At 38.3% G+C, this 22,441-nt stretch overlaps 1 protein-coding gene across 1 annotated transcript in view; it reads left to right on the top strand.

The window, feature by feature from the left end:
* LNPEP (leucyl/cystinyl aminopeptidase) overlaps positions 1-22,441 on the top strand; it is a 72,718-nt gene that overhangs the window by 31,078 nt on the left and 19,199 nt on the right. The window contains exons 8-12 of the mRNA XM_006867889.1: positions 1,945-2,076; positions 6,946-7,106; positions 7,334-7,422; positions 9,957-10,140; positions 11,257-11,413. Of these exons, the coding sequence (XP_006867951.1) occupies positions 1,945-2,076; positions 6,946-7,106; positions 7,334-7,422; positions 9,957-10,140; positions 11,257-11,413 (723 nt within the window). The remainder of the gene's footprint in view (positions 1-1,944; positions 2,077-6,945; positions 7,107-7,333; positions 7,423-9,956; positions 10,141-11,256; positions 11,414-22,441) is intronic.

Raw genomic sequence — 22,441 nt, forward strand, 5'->3', positions numbered from 1 at the left:
TACCAGTCCATTTCAGCTCACTAATGCCTAAGATAGCGATGTTTATACGTTCCATTTCATTTTTGACAACTTCCAATTTTCCCAGATTCATACTTTGTACATTCCATGTTCAAAGTTTCAGTGGATGTTTACAGCTGTTTCTCTTCATTTTAAGTTGTTGCCCATCAGCAAATGCAGATTCTGTGCGCTTTTATCCCCCAAGCTTAGGGGGAATACCACCAAAAAGGTATGACATATGAGTAAGAATGTGTAAGATGTGTAAGAATGAGACGTGTAGATTTTTGGAAGAAGCATAACAGAAGGAATAGGCAATGTAAAGGACTTGTGTGCAAGAAAACAGGTTGGCCCTTGACTGGTATTGTGAAAATTGAATTTTGGGAGTATTTCCGTATTCTCTGGTTATAATGCTTCAGTGTGCCTGAAGTGTACAAACAAGGTTGTTTATGGTAAACATCTGCTTGCTTTCTGGGAGTCTGAAATTTTGGTACATTCTAGTCAGACCCTGTGAACACTCAAAACAATGAGTGTTGAGTCTCTGATGAACTTTCCTCACAGACAATGTTTAACATAGGTTACAATTCTTTGGTGGGGGAATTGAATATAGCCTGCGTAGCTTCAATGGGAGAAGACCATTGGAAGCTTGTTCCTGGTTTTATCTGGACTTTCCCCCATGTACCTTTTTCCTCTGCTGGTTTTGCTCTGTATCCTTTCACCATAATAAGTCCCAGTAGTGAACAAAACAATAGGCTGAGTCCTATGAGTCATGCAGCCTGAAGCTGATCTTGGGGACACCTATATACCTGAGATGAGAGAGTGTGAAGTATATCCAAGTGCCAGCAAGGAGCTAATGTGTATTCAGGGGAGTAAGCAAAGGGGAAAGTAGTAGATGAAGTAGATAAGGTGTCTTTTATTTGCGTACAATCTGGAATGTTACACAGTTTTGTTAATGAGATGTTGCAGTAGTAGAGAGGATCTATGGAATGTAATCTAGAAATAGAGAATATTAGGCATTAAATTCACTTCTGTATATCTGATCATCCTGATGACTTAAGATTTTTATCAGAAATGAAATTCATTCAAAAGATTCCTGAGTGGCTCTGGTGTTCTTAATATTGTTTTAGTCATTGGAGTTGAGCTTTTCAACGTTTCCCTCAACTAGCAGAGTCTAGAAGAGAAGATGCATATCTGTAACAAAAGCAGGAAGTTGTGTAAAAATGTTTTAGAAAATAGTGAAATGTCATGTTGATTTTCAATTCAGGAAGGCTTCAGAGATGAGGTGGTGGTGGTGTTGAGATTTGGAATGGAAATATGTGCATGAATTAATATAGTATATTGACTTAATAATTACATGCCTGATTCTGCATTATTGGTGTATGCTTGCTGCCCTCTATGTTCATCAGTTCCAAACATACATGAAGAGACTGCAGGAAGAAGAGAGACTCTGATTACTTCAGCAATATGATATAGTAACATTAGGAACTAAAGTACCTAGCAGAGAGACTTTTGAGAACTCTGCTTGTGTCTCCAACAGTGTGCTAATGAATTTAACTGATAACTTAAATATTGAGGATGGGGGTGGAGTTGCCCCAGAAAACTTGGCATAATTTTCTATTAAAAATAAAAATTTAAACCCAACATTCCAAAGGCACAGAGAAGTGCCATGTAAACTGTTAGTTTGTATACCGATAAAACCACCCAAATGGCATGGGAATCTACTCCACTGATTCTTTTTGAATTCCTTTAAAGGAAATTCTAAGACAATTTGGACTCACAATCAACATCCGGTTATAAGAGACTAAATAACAGTGTATTATAATTACAATGTTCTATGCCTGAAAATAAAGGTTTAGACCTATTACATTTTGAATTTTGGTTTTGCAATTCTATAACCTGTGGTATTCTATTGTTTTCCCTTTTCTCACTTTTATTTTTCCCCCTGAATAGGGAGCTTCCCTCTTGTTGATGCTGAAAACTTTTCTTAGTGAAGATGTATTTCAACATGTTATTGTTCTTTATCTACATAATCATAGTTACGCATCCATTCAAAGTGATGATCTGTGGGATAGTTTTAATGAGGTAAGTAACCTGGATACATTACTTAACTTTTAAAATAAGAAGAGAAGAATTCTATTTATTTGTTTGCTAAATATGTAAATAAGTCTATGATACTGAGGATTGGTGTGGCCCTGTAGGATAAGCATGTAACCTCAAGGTTGGTTTGAACCTCAAGGTCGATGGTTCAAACTCACCAGCCACAAGGAAACCCTGTACAGGGTTTCTGTGAGTTGTAACTGACTTAATGGCACTTAACAACAACTGAGGATTATTGTTTAAAATGAAAAATGGGGGGATGGATCTTAGTATATAAGTATTTTCAAATAGACCATTAAATTAAAAGTCCAGAAATATTGTAATAAGTATATGTGTGCCTTGTGTAGCCATTTTTATTTTGTATCTTAATTCTCCATTTCTACTATGCACGAAATTGTGTTTTCTGTGTCAGTGTGTAAATTACTATAATTTTGTTACTGGATTTTCCAAAAAATCCCTTTTCTTGTTCACTATCTTTCCGTTTTTTGCCTGCCATTTATGATTTTTTCTGTACTCTGCTATTTGACTCTCTTGTCTATTGTGGCCCTGTTCCTTTAAAATAGATGATCTATCACAAGCTAGATGCTCATGAATCCATCACTACCCTGGCATAGTTTTATTACTTGCATTTTGTCCTGTAGCATATGTTCTGAGAAGCAGTGTCATTAGGTAGAAGGAGCTCTGCTTTATAGTAGGGCATGAGTCCAGTTTGCCTTGTGCATCTGTGCTAACTGCACAAGCCTCACAAGCATTTGCATTTGTTACCGTAGTCTAGATTTGTATTTTTTAATCTTTTAGATAATCACAGATACAGTATTTGAAAGTATAATAAAACTTCTGGACATTTTCCATAGAAAAGCCACATATGTGTAAAATATTAACCACAGTTTCAAAGTTGAAAAGACTCTGAGTTAAGAACCTCTGCTCTGGATCTTTTCCATATATTCTTTCTGTTTCCTTGACTTATTTGAAGTCTGGTGTTTTCTGCCTGTTGACTCCTTGCTCAGAAGACATATCTTCCCCTACTGTTTGCAGTTCTCCTGAAGACTGGACAGTTTTTATTACGAGAGAGATAGTTTATCATTTAGTAACATTTCACTTGGCATCCTGGTGTGGCTCTGTAGAATCAACAACTAGATTTGAACCACCAGGTTGGCAGTTCAAACCCACCAGCAGCTCCTTGGAAACCCTATATAGGGTTACTATCAGTTGGAACTGACTTGATGGAACTTAACAACATTCAACTGAAAGCCATGTTATTCATTTTATATATCTCGTCTTATCTTCTGACATTCAGAATGTAATTCTGTCTTCCTCATTGACTTCAACTTTTGTATCAAAGTGTTTTCCTAACTCCATCTAGTTCTTAACATTAACCTCAGTTTTAAGCGTTCATAGCGTAGTGGTTACGAGTCAGATTGCTAACCTCAAGGTCAGCAGTTCGAAACTACCAGTTGTTCCATAAGAGAAAGATGAAGCTTTCTGCTCCCATAAAGATTACAGCCTTGGAAACCCTGTGTTGTGCAGGGTCGCTATGAGTCGGAACCAACTCCACAGCACATAACCATCACCACCACCATATCAAAGATATCATATGCACTAACTTCTTCTCATTTCATTTTTGCTTTCATGAACCAAAAGTATTCCCATTTTCTTTCTGGACAAGTTTGTTTTCCTCTTAGCCTCTGGTACAGAAATAAAGTGGGTGGTCAGGGCCATGAAAAATCTAAGATTCCCAGTGAGTTTTGGGAAATGTGCTCCATCCCTTTATGCTTCAAAGAAATAGCCAAAGTAGAGAGATATTACCAATTTAGGAACAGTTACTTGCTTGAAATTCAAATTCTTATGTAATCTAGAAAAATAATTTGAATTATAAATTTAATCTGCCTGCTTTAAGGACAGAGACTTTGCAAAATTGTTTCTTAATCATTAATAACCAGAGACTTTAGTGGAAGTGGGTTTTAGAAAATCAGTGAACCTCTCACACTTGATGTGAGGTTTTGTTCTTGTACTTTCTGGGAAAAGAGGGTCTGTGACCCCAAAAAAGTTTATTGTTACATTGTGTCATCGAGTTGGTTATGACCCATAGCAACTCTGTATAGGGTTTCCAAGGAGCAGCTGGTGAGTTTGCGTCACCAACCTTGGGGTTCAAACTGACTTTGCAGTCCAGCGCATTAACCCACAGTTCCACAGTAAGACAACTGACCTGGTACTATTTTTCTTATGAAGGCAGAGGATCTAGGGAGTAAAGAGAAACATGGATCAAGTTGATTCATGGGAGTGAAAATTGTTTCTGAATCTGGTGGTGGTGGTGGCAGTGTGCCGTGGAGTCGCTTCTGACTCATAGCAACCTTGCATAGTGTTTCCAAGGCTGTAAATCATTATGGGAGCAGAAAGCCTCATCTTGCTCCCATGGAACTGCTGGTAGTTTAAAACTGCTGACCATGAAGTTAGCAGCCGACTCATTTTTCTGATTCTTTTGTTGTTGTTAAGTGCCGTCGAGTCGGTTCCGACCCATAGCGACCCTGTACAGGGTTTCCGAGGCTGTAAATCTGTACGGGAGCAGAAAGCCTCATCTTTCTCCCATGGAGCGGCTGATTCTAGGCTATCATTATTCATATCTTCTGTTATTATCATGGCCAGGAAGAACACATAATACCTTAGGAATTTAATTAACGTTACCCACTGCTTTCTCACTGTTTTTATCATGGTTATTTCAGTTTACTTTGCTTTTAGCAAAGTTGCTCACTTACCTAGATGAAAAATGTAGACTCAACTCGGAGCTTTTATGCCTCTTTATATTAACATTGTATGCCTCTCTCTATATATATAATTTTTTAAGTTTTTAATGTGAATTGAGTGAAATTTTACAGGGCAGATCATCAGTTTTACATTCAACAAATCATATACTTTGTTTCATTACAATGATTATAATCCCCTCCATGTACCATCAGTTAACAGTATTTATCTCAATTCATTTTAGTTTTTTTTTTAATACTCAAGCATATATAATAATTTAAACCACCAAAGGGCACATTCTGCTAGCCTGCCTCCTGGCCACCAGCTCTCAGTCCCTCTAATTCCATGAATTTAGAGTCCTCAGCTGCTCCTTCTCTCTATGTGCCCATCTCTGCCTCCATCTCTGGTGTTGCTGCTTCTCTGGATAGGGTTCTGCAATCCACTTGTGCTCTTCTCCCTTGACGGTCCTAGGGTCCTTTGTTTCTGGATTGTAAGATTAACTATTCCCCATCTCTTTTCACGAGACCTTTCTAGACAAGATGAAACTATTCAGTGTGGACTCTATCTTTCCCTGCATACTTTTAAACTGTACTCCCTCTTGAAAACTTATAAGCCAGTCACTTTGTGCCTTTAGCACCCCCTCATTTTAAGTAGCCAATGTCTCATTTGCCCGTCCATACAGAAGGGATAGCATTGATGCTTGATGTGAAGACTCCTTCCCTCTCTGTTGGTATTTTGAGGTACTACATCCATGAGTATAGGTCAAGTTCATTAAATTGTATCAATTTAACCTCGTTTCCTTTTATCACAAATTGTTGGGTTGTTTTTTTTTAAATCTTCCTCTAGTTAAATTCCTGATTATCAAGCAATCACAGTTAGGTCAAATGAGTACTATCTGCAAGTAAGGGTGTTTCTGTGCGTCTCCCGTCACTTCATTTACTTCATATCAGCTAGATACTTCACTCTCAGCTCTAGCCCTCCATGGCTATTTCCTTATCCATGGACTCAGGTGTCCCCAGGTCTCACTACACTTTGGACCGACTAGTCCTTTCTCTTCTCTCTCTAATCTCCAGGTCAACGGGAGTCTCTGGAACATGGTTCAACTCAGCCCATTTCTTCATTGCTGCCTGTCCCCCTCTTCCACTCACCAGTAGACCAATGTGGTCACCAGGAAGCTTACATGCCTACTCATGTGTTCCCTTTGAGTTTCAGTCTTAGAGGGGCATTTGTCCTAAAGGAACTTGATTGCTTGCCTTGATGGCTTCCCTGCAAACAACTTGCTTGTTCTTATAGTAGCCAATCATACTGCCATTTTTGTTTTGTTTTTTTCCCTGCTGATCTTTCTTTGAAGATGTATCTTCTGTTGCTCTAGTTTTTCCAGGCTGGTCTGCTTGTCATTTTAAGTGGGAATGCCCCACCTCAGAAGCTTCTGAATGGGGCTCAGGATTCTACCTAAGGTCCTGTACACTGTAAAGGCTCTGCAAGAAGCCTATTTCATTGGGCAAACTGTCGAACCCCTTTTAGGTATTCCAATCATTTGTAGACTGAAGATGGGCTTACAAGCTTTCTGTAATCATGTTTCCCAACATTCCTTTCTATCCCACTCAAGTGGCTATTTCATAATAGTAGGCAAGGGAAACCAATATGCCTAAGACAGTCAAGCATCTTAGTATTATTTCCTCTCTTCACACTATGCCTCGATCATTGTATCACAGAGCCCTGTTGTTCCAAGGTTGAGCATGCATCACTATTTACCTCTGTCCCATTTAGTCCATGCAAACCTGTCTCAGTGTTTCCCTGTCTTCCTTGTTCTTCCACCTCCTCCCTCTTATGTATTGCCTTATGCCTCTCAGTATTAACATGGAGTCCTGGTGTGGTGCTATAGGATGAACACTGAACTGCTAACCGACAGGTTGGCAGTGTAAACCTATCAGCAGCAACTTGGAACCCTATACAGGGTTGCTGTGAGTCAGAATCGACTGGACAGCACTTAACAACAACAGCCTATTCGCATTATATGTTGTCTTCATAAAATATGTTGTGGAAAATGGGAAGAGTAGAGATAAACTGTAAAGTTTCTACGCAAAAATAATTTGGCCCTCCACCTCCTCACAGGTCACAAACAAAACATTAGATGTGAAGAAAATGATGAAAACCTGGACCCTACAGAAAGGGTTTCCCTTAGTGACTGTTCAGAGAAAAGGAAAGGAACTTGTTATACAACAAGAGAGATTATTTGTAAACATGAAGCCTGAAATTCAGCCTTCCGATGCAAGGTACATTACCCTCTTTCTCTCTATACTGTCTCTTTTATCTAAGGTTGAAGTATTTTTAAATGTTTTGTGATCATAGGTTCTTGTGAAACCTAGCACGATTGTTCTCTGGTAATAGTTTTTAAAATTTTACCCCATTTCTTTCCCAAAAAAAGACATGAGAAATCACTGTGTAACTGACTTAAAGTTAAAAACAGTAATAATAATCTTATAATGTTTTCTTTTTACAGCTGCCTGTGGCATATTCCAGTATCTTATATCACTGATAGAAAACAGTATTCACAATATCAATCAGTATCATTCCTGGATAAAAAATCAGGTAATTATTGTAACTCTTAATTCATACAAAATTGGAAATAGTGTATTTAAAAAACATTGACTAAGGGACATAGGGTTATGCTTCCTTGTCTAAATTTATTGAGCTGGTGCATGTATATCATGCACAAAACTGATCTGTCTTTAGTCAAGTGAAATAAGTTATGAAAAGTTACAGGAGAATGTCCTAGCAGCCCTGGTAGAAAGTAGCAAATACTGTATTCTCATGTTCTCAATCCATGTTTTTAATGTTACAGAGTTACATAAAAAACATTTCCTACTACTGTAGGCATAGTGCAGTTTCTTAAAATACACTCTGCTGATTACTTTCTAAGGTGAGTTGGGCCAGCTGCATTATAACAAACACTGGGATGAGTCTTATGGATAATAAAAGTTCAGCTTTATAACATAGATTATAATGAATAATTATTATAAAATGTTCTTCCGATTTGTTGTTGTTTAAAACCATTGAGTTGGTTCTGACTCATAGTGACCCTGTTTAGGGTTTCCAAAGCTGTAAATTTTGTGGGAGCAGAAAGTCTTATCTTTCTCCAGAAGAGCAGCTGGTGGGCTTGAACCTCTCACCTTGTGGTTAGTAGTCTAGTGCATATCCTGAAGATCCAGATCCATGGTGTTCCTGTTTGGCATAAAATTGGCATTGAATGATTGTTTTTAAACTCCACCACATACTATAGATTCCAGAAAGGTTAAACCACCTGGTTCAGAGTGATAAGCCACTTGCTCCAAGTCCCAAAGTTGACTGGAACTTTTGGAAAAATCAAAGAGCTTAAAACTTTAATGTGCTTTCCTGTTAGGAAGGAAAGGAAAAAAGACGAAAGTTTCACAAATAATAAGGTCTAAAACTATGAATGAATTTTAAATCAACTTCAATTAAAAATACATATATCTTGATTCCAATTAAATTTAGAAATTAATTATATTTTGCACTATCATTCATTGATGCAAATGGTTGTTGTTAAGTGCCTTGGAGTCAGTTGCGACTCATAGCAGAAGTGTATATGACGTTTCTATCTTCTTAACTCAGTAATTCCTAATTTGTGTGTTGTTGTTAAATGCCGTCAAGTCAGTTCCAACCCAGAGTGCCCCTAGTAGGGTTTCCAAGGAGCAGCTGTTGAGCTTGAACCGCCAACCTTGCGATTCAAACCAACTTTGCAGTCCATTCCATTAACCCACAGTGCCACACCAGAACTCCCAGTGTGTGTGTGTTTGTTTTTGTTAAGTGCCATCAAGTAGATTTCAACCCATTGCGACCCTGTATAGCGTTTCCAGTGAGCAGCTGGTGAGCTTGAACTGCCAACCTTGCAGTTCAAACAGCTTTGCTATCTGGCACATTAAACCACAGCACCACACCAGGACTCCAATTTGTATGTAGTTGTTGTTGTGTTGTGAAGTGCCATCGAATTGGTTCCCAACCCATAGCAACCCTGTATAGGTTTTCCAAGGAGCAGCTGTTGAGCTTGAACCGCCAACCTTGCAGTTCAAATGGCTTGCAGTCTGGCACATTAACCCACAGCGCCACACCAGGACTCCTCTAAGTAGTGAGACCTTCATATTGCCCTGGTGTGTATATGCTAGTTTTAAATTATGTGACTTTTCTAAATGGCTTTATTTATTCTGCCTTTGCTAACAGAAAAAAAGACAAAGACTGAGATGGAACTGCTTTTATATAGGTCTCCCACTGTCTTCCCCTGCTGCGTACTGCACAAGCTCTCCGTTTCTCTTCCTTCTCTTCTCTAGCCATAGTGAACTTGAAAGCCAGTTCAGTGCATGGACCCTGGATACTCCCTGAGCTTTGAAAGTATAGGATCCCTACTCTATCCTTTTCACTTATACTTATATATCCTTAGGTCTCAACAGATGTCACTTCCTCCAAAAAGTCTCTGCTAGTTTCCCTTAACAGGGTGAGACATGTATTCTGTAAACTTCCACAGACTGCCATGTTTTTTCCCCCATCAGTAGTACCAATGTGATATGTGCTTACTTATGTGTTTATGTTGGACTGTAAGATTCCTAAAAACAAATAAATCTACCTTGTTCACCATTTGATCTCTTGTGCCTAGCCTGAAGCCAGTCATGAATATATATATAGTAAATACTTGAAAAATTGTTGAATGAGTAAGTAGTGATGTTTGTTGACTTGTAAATAACTATAGTGGGAGGCAGACATTCAGTTTCTTAGTATGATAATTAAATAAAAAAATATTAAATTGTCCAACATGAGGCTCAAACCCATGGCCTTAGAATTAAAAATACTATATTCTACTGGACTGTGTGTTATAATCATTATGATATGGTGATGGTTGCAAAATATAATTGATGTAACTGACATCGTTGCATTGTATGAGGGAAAAATGTGAAATGGCAGATGTGTTACATATATTTTTACAATAATGAAAAATATATAATGCTGTATTAACTTTGAAACAAAGTATTTATTTAATTTTTTTTATTCTTGCTCTTTCATCTTCCTTTCTCACCTTCTCTCTCCTTTCCTTTTAATTTTTTGGTCTGTATTAGGTGTCATCAATCTCACAGAGGAAGTGCAATGGGTCAAAGTCAATGTAAACATGAGTGGCTATTATATGGTACACTATGCCAATGAGGACTGGGAAGCACTGATCAAACAGTTGAAAACAAATCCTTATGTTCTGAGTGACAAAGACCGAGCCAACCTCATTAACAACATCTTTGAACTTGCAGGGTAGAGTATGCTTGTTTTGTTTTGCTTTTGCTTTTTAAAACAGAACTAACATATATTTCCCATTAAGTATGACTCATTTTGGAAAGTAAAGGAAATATAAGTCATGTTTTTTTTTTCTTTAGAGACATTTAGACTCTTTAGAATGATTAGTTACAAGCATATTGGACCACTAAGTAACATAAAACAAGCTTTAAATAATATTTTAAGACTGCGGATACCAATAAGTAGAACATGCTGAATGAATTGATACAGTAGTTCAGGATTCATTTTATTTTATGAAAACTTTCTATTCAAGCAGAACTTGCTTTAAGCATGAAACTAGTGTTTTTCCCACTGATTTGAGGACATTTCTGCTCACAGAAGCCCCTTTACTGTGTACCATTTGCCTCCACAACCACTTGTGGAAAATGACGTTGGCTTCACGGATGACTGTCCAAATAGAAAGATCACCAGTTTAGATCTTTAATTGGACTAGAACACAAAATGAACACTCCAACGTGTTTCATCTGGTTTTGACCTGCTCTTTTTTAAAATGTTGTTTTTAAGTGCTGTTCAGTCAGTTCCAACTCATAAAAATCCTATGTTGGATTTCTAAGGAGCAGAGTTTGAACTGGTAACCTTCTGGTTAGCAGTCCATTGCTTATCCTACAATCACACCAGGACTCACCATAAATTCACAGCAACTTTTGCCTTAACAAGTTCGAAAAATTCCCATGCAACCAAAACTTTAGGAAAAAAAACACTCTGATTGATCCAAATTCTCTCTTCCACCTCCTCACTTCTGGTAAATTTGAGTAATTAATAAATAAAATGTATACTCCTATCTTTTCTCACCCAAGTCATTATAATATCTATCTTGAGCCAATCGCTTATGGAATAAAAGATAAGCTATAATTTTAAGTTTATCTGTCTCCTAAAATGATTATTTAACCTAGGATCACATGAACTGAAGATAATAAAATCTCTAACTTTACAACTTTACAGAATGCCACTCTGAGCTTTAATTGTTTTTTTTTGAGCTTAAACTTTAAGTCTCTAAAATTAACTACTGTGGCTAAAGTTTCTCTCAGCATGTGTGGAGTTGCACATATTTTTTTTACTCTTCTTTTACTCTAGCATTGGCAAGATGCCACTTCAGAGGGCCTTTGATTTGATTGATTATCTTGGAAATGAGACCCACACTGCACCCATCACTGAAGCCCTATTCCAGACAGGCCGCATCTATAACCTCCTTGAAAAACTAGGACACATGGATCTGGCCGCAAGACTTGTGGTATGTCCTCCTTTCTGCCAGCTTCTCTTTTTTGTTTTTGTTTGTCTTGAATACTTTCATGCAGTTTCCTATGCAATCAGTAATGGACTGAAAAAGCAACCAGTTAAAATCCATTTTTTTATACTTTTCTAGTTGTGTTATATTTCCTTTGGGTTATGTCATTGTGTACTCTGAAGAATTGTTAAAGTTACGATGTGGTCTTGTTGGAATATTGGCATACATACTTCTGTCAATTCAATGTTACATGAAAAGATATGGCTCTGTTTCACATAATGCTTTATTTTACACAGTAGATGCTGGGAATTGGCTTTTTTGCAAAGTAGATCTCCACATTATTTTTGCATTGTTGTTGTTAAGTGCCATCAAGTTGGTTCCAACCCATAGCAACCCTGTATAGAGTTTCCAAGGAGGGACTGGTGAGGCTGGGCCACCAACCTTACAGTTCAAACTGACTTTTGCAGTTTAGCACATTAAGCTATAGCACCACACCAGGACTCCATTTTTGCATTAGTCATTGTAAAATGACAATTATGTATGTATTGAGAATATTCTATTTTAGGGGTTTTAACTCTTATGGATATGTGAAATGGATGTAAGTTTCCCTGCAAAGTGCTAGAGGAGTCTTGCTATTGGAGACTGTTTTACCTTTCATAAAACGAATTGCATGCTCTAAGGAGTTGTTATTTTAGACACTTTTGGTACTAAATTGCTGGCCAAACTTTGAAAGCTTGGGAGTGAGTCATCAGTTGTTTGTTTTTACCCAATTTTTGTGAGGCAACATATCTAATAATGTTTGTTTTATAAATTTGTTGGGCTTTCTAGGACCCCATGCAAAAGGTAGCTTTTAGAAAATGAAGGAAATTATAGGGCAAGAAATTAGAATTAGTCTTTTGGGGTTTTGTCACTGATAGGATAGTGAAGTGATTGAATTAAATCTTTATTATCTTTTTAAACATTCTTTCTGCTTTTACTTCTGCACATCTTATACTATGCATGAAGCTCAGTTAGGGGAGGAAATTCAGGACAGGTGGACCACATGGAGTTTGAAAGGCACTTTGCCTCTTCCCATCTCACTGCAAATTTCTGATCTGATCTCAAAGGAGCCTTTCCCATCCTACCCATAATCTTAGGTTAGATGAGTTTGAGGTCTCTGGATTACAAACCACAGGGTCCATGGTTCAAACCTGCCAGCTATTCTGCTGGAGAAGGATGAGGCATTAGCCTTAAAAGACCCTATCTATTGTCCCCGTGAGTCAGAACCAAAATGAAGGCACTTAACAACAATAACAACAACTTCTAATTGTTAAGATTAATATAAAAACCAGGCCATAAAGCTTTCAGCTGTCAACTCGAATAAAATCCAGTGCCTAGAATATGATCTGGCTTAGACTGACATGTGCAAATATTTATTAAATGATTAAGTGAAGGACCCACACTAGAAGCAAGTGCATATGAGTGTTTATTATATTCTAGACACCATGCTCAGTGTTTTATGTACATTACCTTATCATTGCTCACACAGTGCAAGAGATGAATACTTCTATCTCTATTAGGAATCCTGGCATGGCGCTGTAGGATAAGCACTGGACTGCCAACCAAAACACTGGTGGTTCAACCTACCAGTGCTCTTCAGAAACCCTACATAGGTTTACTATGCATTGGAACAATTGACACCACTTAACAACAACAACAATATTAGGAGTTCTGGTGTGGTTCTGTAGGATTATAAGCAGTAAATTGCTAACCACAAGGTTGGTGGTTCAAACTCTTCAGCCACTTCTCTGAAACACTGTGGAAGCTCTACAGCATATCTGTGATTCAGAGCTGATTTGACATCACCATAACAACAATATTAGATAAATGACGTACTGTATTAGACAAGTACGCTGTGAAAGATCTCTTTAAATTTTAAAGAGCAAAGATGTCAATTTGAGGACTAAGATGCACCTGACCCAAGCCATAGTATTTTCAATGGTGTGTGAAAGCTGGACAGTAAATAATGAAGACAGGAGAAAAATTCAAGCATTTGAATTATGATGTTGGTGATGAATATTGAAAGTACCATGGACTTCCAGAGGAACAAACATCTATCTTAGAAGTATATCTAGCGTATTCCTTAGAAGGGAAGATGGCTAGACTTTGTCTTATGTACTTTGGACATGTTATTAGAAGGGAAAAATAACCCATGCTTGGTTTAGTAGCTGGTCAGCGAAAAAGAGGAAGACCCCAATGAGATAGATTGACATAGTGGCTGCAACAATGGACTGAAATATAAAAGCAATTGTGAGGATGGTACAGGACCAGGCAGTGTTTATTTAGTTCTGTTGTGCTGATTGCTATAAGCTGCAGCCAACTCAGCGGCTCCTGAACAACAAATCAGGTAAATGAAGAGACTAAAGAACTTTACCCAAAGTCCTTTACGTAGTATGTTATTATAAAGCTAAGATCCAAACCCAGATTAGCCTAATCTTTGTGTTATATGGTTGTATTGTAATTAGTGTTCTAGCAGTGACATCTTTTTGAGGGATACTGTTTAATTAAAACACGCTTGCTTTTTTAAAAAAACTAAGATTTTTAAATTAAAAGTTTAAAAATCTTGAGACTTTACATTTACCGAAGGTTTACAATGGCGGATCCACATCTAGTTTCTATCTTAAAAATGAAGTTGTCATTTTAACATCTAATGAGATTTCTTTTGTATCCAAAATGCTAGTAGCAGGGTTGTTGTTGTTGTTTTTACAATATTTACATGAATTTCCAAGAAGCATACAAATAACTTGCTTGTTTGTTTCGGGTAAGCTTAGGTCCAGCACAGGCTTTCTGCTGCTAGTAGAGATGGTGGTGGTGGTGTTAGGTGCCATCGAGTCACTACCAACTCATAGAGACATTATGCACAACAGAACGAAATACTGCCCGCTCCTGGGCCAACATCACAATTGTTGCCACACTTGAGCCCATTGATGCTGCCACTTTACCAATCCATCTCCCTGAGGGTCTTCCTCTTTTTCTCTGACCCTCCACCTTACCAAACATGATATCCTTCTCCAGCTACTGGTCTCTCCTGACAATATGTCCAAAGTGTGAGACACGAAGTTTGGCCATCCTGGCCTCCAAGGAGCACTCTGGCTGCACTTCTTCCAACACAGATCTGTTTGTTCTTTTGGCAGCCCATGGCACTTTCAGTATTCTCCTCTAAAACTATAACTCAAATGTGTCAATTCTTCTGTGGTCTTCCTTATTCACTGTCCAGCTTTCACATATATAAGAGGTTATTGAAAATACCATGTCTTGGGTCAGGTGCACTTTAGTCCTCAAGCTGACGTCTCTGCTCTTTAACACTTTAAAAAGGTCTTGTGCTGCTTTAACTTCTTGGCTGCTGCTTCCATGTGTTGATAGTTGATCCAAGAAGAACTAAGTCCTTGACGATTTCAGTCTTTTCTCTGTTGATAAAAATGTTGTTTATTGGTCCAGTGGTGAGGACTTTTGTTTTCTTTACATTGAGATGCAATCCATACCGAAGGCTGTGATCTTTGATCTTCATCAGTATTTTAAGTCCTCTTGACTTGCAGCAAGCAAGGTTGTATCTGCATATCGCAGGTTGTAATGAGTCTTCCTCCAATCCATGATGCCACATTTTTCTTCATATAACCCAGCTTCTTGGATTATTTGCTCAGCATACAGGTTGAATAAGTATGGTGAAAGAATATAACCCTGTCGCACACCTTTCTTTCTTAATTTTAAACCATTTAGTATTCCCACGTTGTGTTCGAACAACTGCCTGTTGGTCCATGTACAGATTCCTCATGAGCACAAGTGTTCCAGATTACTCATACTTTACAGTGTTGTCCATAACTTGTCATGATGCACACAATCGAAAGCCTATGTGTAGTCAATAAAGCACAGATATACCTTCTTTAGACAGCATAAAAGATCATTATTTTTAACATTACACATGGACCTCACCAGATGGAATACACAGAAATAAAATTGATTACATCTGTGGAATGAGATGGTTGAAAAGCTCCACTTCATCAAAACCAGGCCAGGGGCAGATTGTGGAACAGACCATCAGTTGCTTATATGCAGGTTTAGATTGAAGCTAAAAAAAATGAAAACAAGTTCACAAGAGCTAAAATACTACCTTGAACATTTCTCACATGAATTTAGAGATCATCTGAAGAACAGATTTGATACATTAAACACTGAAGACCGAAGACCAGAAGAGTTGTGGGATGACATCAAGAACATCATACAGAAAGAAATCAAAGGTCATTAAAAGACAAGAAAGAAGGAAAAGATCAAAATGGATGTCAGAAGAGGCTCTGAAACTTGCTCTCTAGTGTAGTGATGCTAAAGCAAATAGAAGAAGTGAGGCAGTACAAGAGCTGAACAGAAAATTTCAAAGGTCGGTTCAAGAAGACAAAGTCAAATATTAGAACAAAATATGCAAAGACCTGAAGTTAGAAAGCCATAAGGCAAGAACACAGTCAGCATTTCTCAAGCTTAGGGAACTGAAGAAAAAATTCTAGTTTCCACTTGCAATATTGTGACATTGTGGGTTAATGCGTTGGACTGCAAAGTTAGTATGAACTTCCTGGACGGCAGTTCAAGCTCACCAGCTGCCCTTCAGAAACCTTATACAGGATCGTTCTGAGTCAGAACCGACGCAATGCCACTTAAAAACAACATGGGAAAAATATTGAATGATGGTAAAAGCATCAAAAGATGTTATGAATACAAAGAGTCACTGTACCAAAAAGAAATAGTTGATGTTCAGCCATTTCAAGAGGTAGCATTTGGGATTTTGGGATGGGAGAAGCAGAGACAGGTAGGGGAGGCTCTTTGGCAGAGGTGCAATAAAACCAGAGAAGACACTTTCCTGGAGCAGTTCAGAGCTTTGGATCTAATAAAAGGTTGGGGCATCAGTTTTCCATGCCCACGGGTGGAGAAATCTGACTGTGGCAGGAATACATGGCAATTTCTGAATCCACCGGGATGCTGCCTGTGGGCCCCTTGACCTAAACTCAGATTATAGGGCAGGGCCACAGCCAGTCTGATACAGCGCTAAAAGCCACAGAGCGGCATCTGGAGAAAGAAATGTGACAGATTTTCACTTTTCTTTCCTCTTCTCCCCTGTTGCACCATCTCTGTGCAGCCCAGGCACCTTCGCCCACAGTTTTCCCATAGCACAGGGAGGAAATCTCTGGGAGCCCCAGTGGTCCCACTAATCCTTTGGCTGCTTCCTATGACGTCTGACTCTGGGACTCAGCCCTAAAGTTGACCTGGGTGGGACCCTTTATTCCTGCCTTACCTAACAGCAGGTCTGGCCATATAGCCAATTCGTATGTGTACCTTGTAAAACTCCAACATAAAAGGCAAGAGCCAACACCAACTACTGTGTACAAGGACGCAGCTATTTTGAGAATTACTCTGTGCATATGCAGATACCTAACTGACATTCAGAGATAAAAATAGCAGAGAATCTTTCTTCCATTTATTTCTCAATATCTTTATGCTCTCACCTCCATGGTGGTGACTAGAGGAGAGGCCTGAGCGAGTGGACACACACACCCACCGCTGGAGGTGTCTGCTGTGCATACATACTGACCTGTGCAGCAAAGGCTACTGGACAGTTGGCTACGGTTTTATTTTTGTTTTTGAGTGATGATTTTTTGTCACTGCTTTTATAGTGAGTCTGGTTTTGGACCTGTGGTCTCACTTTTTGTCCTGTGGGTGGAGCATTCTCTCTCTACATTGCCCAAGAAGAGACAGCAATTTTGGCCATATAGCCAAGCAATGAGCATATCCCACACTATTCCTACCATCCAGACAGAAGCCAATATCAGCTGCTAGGCATTGCACAGATAGCCAACACTTATTTAGATACTCTGTAGCTGAGTAATGGTGGTTATGTGCAGTGGAGTCAGTTCTGACTCATAGTGACCTTGAATAGGGTTTCCAAGGCTGTAAAGCCTTATCTTTCTCCCATGGAACAGCTGGTGGATTCGAATTGCTGACCTTAAGGTTCACAGCCCAATTTGTAACCACTATGTTACCAGAGCTCGTTGCACTGAGTAATAAGATACTTTAAAAGGGAAGCCCTTCACCAGATCACATCCACCTGAAGACACTCAGTAAGCTTAACAACACAGTAACATATATTCAATTAGTCACTGTAAATACATTTAACTATTGAAAATGTCCAAGAAAAAAAACAACACAAGACCTCAGCACGTGTCTGAAAATGGAAAAGAGTAAGTGAAACAAATGAGCTGGAGGCAGACATAGACTTTCCACTAGAAGAAGAGCAAACTTTGGATCTGCCTGAGAAGGAATTCAGAAGAATGATATAGAGACAAGTTCAAATGCTTCACAGAGGGGTGGAGGAAAATAAGGAAGAAGTCAGGAAAGTGCTACAGGAACAATCAAACAAGATAGATACAGCATTGGTAACAATTCAAAACCTGCAAAAAGAGGTCCAGATAGTTAATAATAACATCAAAAAAATAAAAATAAAAATACCAAAGAGGGACAATACACCAAAAGGGCAAAGGAGTAGAATTGAAGACATGGAAGCCAGAACTAGCAAGCTGGAAGGCAAATGTCTCAATACTGCTAAGACAGAAGAGCAAGCAGAAAAAGGGATTTTAAAAAAACTGAAGAGAGTTTAAGATTCATGCTGGATTACATGAAGAGGAATAATTTAAGAATTATTGGCATTCTGGAGCAGGAAGAATCACACAGGTCCACAGAGGAGATAGTTGAGGATCTGCTGGAAGAATATTTCCCTAACATCTTGAAGGATGCGAAAATCAGTATTCAAGAAGCTAAACAAACCCCAGGAAGATTAGACCCCAAAAGAAAATCACCTAGACATATCATAAGTAAGGTCTCCAAAATCAAAGACAAGGAGAGAATCCTAAAAGCAGCCATGTGACAGAGAAGTGTAACTTACTAAGGCAAGCAAATCAGATTAAGCTCTGACTTCTCAGCAGAAACCATGCAAGCAAGAAGGCAATCGGAGACATATAAAACCCTAAAAGAAAAAAAAACTACCAATCAAGAATGGTCTATCCATCAAAATTGTCAATCACATACGATGGTGCAATCAAAACATTCCAGGATAAACAGAAGCTAAGAGGTTTTGTCAGAGCCAATCCAGTGTTTCAAATCCTAAAGAAGATAGTTCTTTGGAATGAAAACCAATAAGAACAGACAACAATCAGAGATTGAAAGATGTGGCAACACCACCTGGAACTCAGTAGACAGATAACAGAGTTCAGAACAGAACAAAATTACAACAAGGTATTCAGAGGACCTGAAAGGCCAATCAAAGATCAAAATAATAACAATGTCAAAGAAGGGGGAAATACAGGAAGCGAGATCCAGGTGGTGAGGAGGTCAGGTAGATTGCAGGCTACAACAGACTCTCTTAAATGGAGTGAAAAGTTCATAGACTATAGGGTAATCTCAAAGAAAGTTAATACTTCACAACTTACCATGAAAATGAAGATCCAGACAGAGCAAGGAAACAAGAAAACTAAGAAAAAACTAACAAGAAATTAGCACAAAAAACACGAACTCAGCATAAGAAGGCATGCAGAACAAAGGAATGAACAGCACCACAAAAACATTAGCATAATGACAGCAATTAATTCATACCTATCGATATTTACACTGAATGTCAATGGATTAAATGCACCAGTGAAGAGACAGAGAGTGGCAAAATTGATAAGAAAACAAGACCCTTCAATATGCTGCCCACAAGAGGCACAGCTTACACATAAAGAAAAAAACAGACTAAAAGTTAAAGGATGGAAAGATATAGACCAAGCTAATTGCAATAAAAAACAAACAGAAGTGGCAATACTAATTTCACATAAAATAAACTTTAAGACAAAAGCCAGCATAAGAGATAAAGAAGGGCACTATCTCATGATTAAAGGGTCAGTTGAGCAAGATAACATAACCATGGAGCTCTGGTAGCGTAGTGGTTACGAATCGGGCTGCGAACCTTAAGGTCAGCGGTTTGAAACTACCAGCTGCTCCGCGGGAGAAAGATGAGGCTTTCTACTCCCGTAAAGATTTACACCCTCGGAAACCCTGTACAGGGTCGCTATGGGTCGGAACCGACTCGACGGCACTTAACAACAACAACAATATATAAATAGCTCGCAATGAAAGAGCACCAAGATATATAAAGCAAACCCTACTAGAATTGAAGAAAGAAATAGACAAATCTACAATTATAATGGGAAATTTCAATACGCAACTTCCGAAAAGGGATAGAACAACCAGAAAGAGACTCGACAAAGATAAGAGGAACTGAACAGCACAATCAACCACTTGACCTTATAGATGAGTACAGAGTACTCAACCCAACACCAGCACAATACACATTCTTCTCCAGTGCACATGGAACATTCTCCAAAATAGACTATATATTAAGTCAAAAAGCAAGCCTGCATAAATTTACAAACGTCAAAATACTACAAAGCATCTCTTCAGACCACAATGCTATAAAACTAGAAATCAACAATAAGAAGACCAAGGAAATAACTTTGAATACATGGGAACTGAGTAACATTCTGCTGTAAAGCTACTGGGTAGTAGAAGAAATTAAACGTGAACTCACAAAGTTCCTAAAACAAACAAGAATGAAAAAACAACATACCAAAATCTTTGGGACATGGTGAAAGCAGTGCTGAGAGGACAATTTACTGCAATAAATGCACATATCCAAAAAGAAGAAAGAACCAAAATTAACACATTAACACAGCATGTCCAACAATTTGAAACAGACCAACAGAGGGAACCTACAGTCACCAAAAGAAAAGAAATAATAAAGACTAGAGCAGAAATAAATGAGATAGAAAACAGAAAAACTGTAGAAAGAATCAACAGGAAAAGTAGCTGGTTATTTGAAAGGATTCATAAAATTGATAAACCATTGGCAAACCTAACCAAATAAAAGAGGGAGAAGATACTAATAACATGCATTAGAAACCACATGGGTGATGTCACAGCAGAACCAATAGAAATAAAAAGGATAATAACAGAATACGATGTAAAGTTGTAATCCAACAAATTTGAAACTCTAGAGGTGATGGATACATTTTTAGAGAAAGACCACCTACCTAAATTTACACAGAATAGAGTAGAACAGTTGAACAGACCCATAACAAAAGAAGAAATTGATCAGATCACCAAAAATCTCCGAACCAAATGAAGTCCAGGTCAAGGTCGCTTCACTGGTGAGTTTTACCAACCATTCAGGGAACAGCTGTTATCAATTCTACTAAAATTATTCCAGAATAAAGAAGAGGATGGAAAACTTCCTAATACATTTTATGAAACAAGCAGAACCCTTATACCAAAACCAAGAGAGAATATATCACCAAGAAAGAAAATCATAGACCAATATCCGTCATGAACATAGATGTAAAATATTCTCAACAAAATCCTAGCCAACAGAATCCAACAGCACACGAAAAAAATACTTCATGACCAAGTGGGATTCATATCAGGGATTCAAGGATGGTTCAACATTAGAAAACCAATCAATGTAATCCACCATATAAATAAGAAAAAGGAAAAGAACCACACGATCATATCGATTGATACAGAAAAGGCATTTGACAAAATCCAACATCCATACCTGTTGAAAATATTCAACAATGTAGGAATTGAAGGGACATTCCTCAACATAATTAAGAGCATATATACAAAACCAACACCCAGCATCACTCTAATGGAGAGAAACAGGAAGCCCTCCCTTTGTGAACAGAAACTAAAGATGCCCTTTATCACCCTTTATCACCACTCTGGTAGCGTAGTGGTTACGAATCAGGCTGCGAACCTTAAGGTCAGCAGTTTGAAACTACCAACCGCTCTGCGGGAGAAAGATGAGGCTTTCTGCTCCCGTAAAGATTTACAGCCTCAGAAACCCTGTACAGGGTCGCTATGGGTCGGAACCTACTCGACGGCACTTAACAACAACAACAATTCAACATTTTAAGGAGCTCTGGTAGCTTCCATAAAGATTTACAGCCTCGGAAACCCAGTACAGGGTCACTATGAGTCGGAAACGACTCCACGGCACGTAACAACAACAACAATTCAACATTGTGTTGGAAGTCTTGGCTAGAGCTATGAGACGAGACAGGGATACTAAAGCATCCAGATTGGTAAAGAAGAAATAAAATTCTGCTTGCAGATGCTATGATCCTATACATAGACTCAGCAAAAAAAAACTACTAAAACTCATTAAAAGATTCAGCAAAGTAGTAGGACACATGACAAACATACAAAAAGCAGTCAGATTCCACTGTAATAATAATGACAGCACTGAAAAGGAAATTAGGAAAGCAATACCATTTATAATAGGCACCCAATATTTAGGAATAAATATAACCAGAAAAACAAAGGACCTGTACAAACAAAACTAAAAAACACTACTACAAGAAACCAAAAGAGACTTACAAAAATGGAAGGCTGTACCATGATCCTGGATAGGAAGACTTAACATTGTGAAAATGTCAATACTACCCAAAGCACTATGCAGATACAGCGCAATCCCAATCCAGATTCCATCAACATTCTTTGAAGAGATGGAGAAAAGGATTACAAACTCTATATGTAAAGGACAGAGGACTAGGATAAGGTAAGCACTGCTTAAGAAAGCAAAGTTGGAAGCCTTTCTCTCCCAGATTTCAAAATTTACTACATGGCTACAGTGGTCAAAACAGCCTGGGCCTGGTACAATGAAAAATACATAGATCAATTAAACAGAATTTGAGAATCCAGAAATTAACCCATCCACATACAGCCAGCTGATCTTTGACAAAGGGCCAAGTACATTGAATGAGGAGGAGATAGTCTCTTCAACAGATGGTGCTGGTAGAACTGAAAATTAATATGCAAATGATTGTTGTTGTTAGGTGCCATTGAGTCGGTACCGACCCATAGCGACAGTATGCACAGCAGAACGGAATGCTGCCTGATCCTGGGCCAACCTCACTATTGTTA

The sequence above is a fragment of the Chrysochloris asiatica genome, unplaced genomic scaffold, assembly GCF_000296735.1.
Source record: "Chrysochloris asiatica unplaced genomic scaffold, ChrAsi1.0 scaffold00111, whole genome shotgun sequence".
In the NCBI taxonomy this organism is placed as follows: domain Eukaryota; kingdom Metazoa; phylum Chordata; class Mammalia; order Afrosoricida; family Chrysochloridae; genus Chrysochloris; species Chrysochloris asiatica.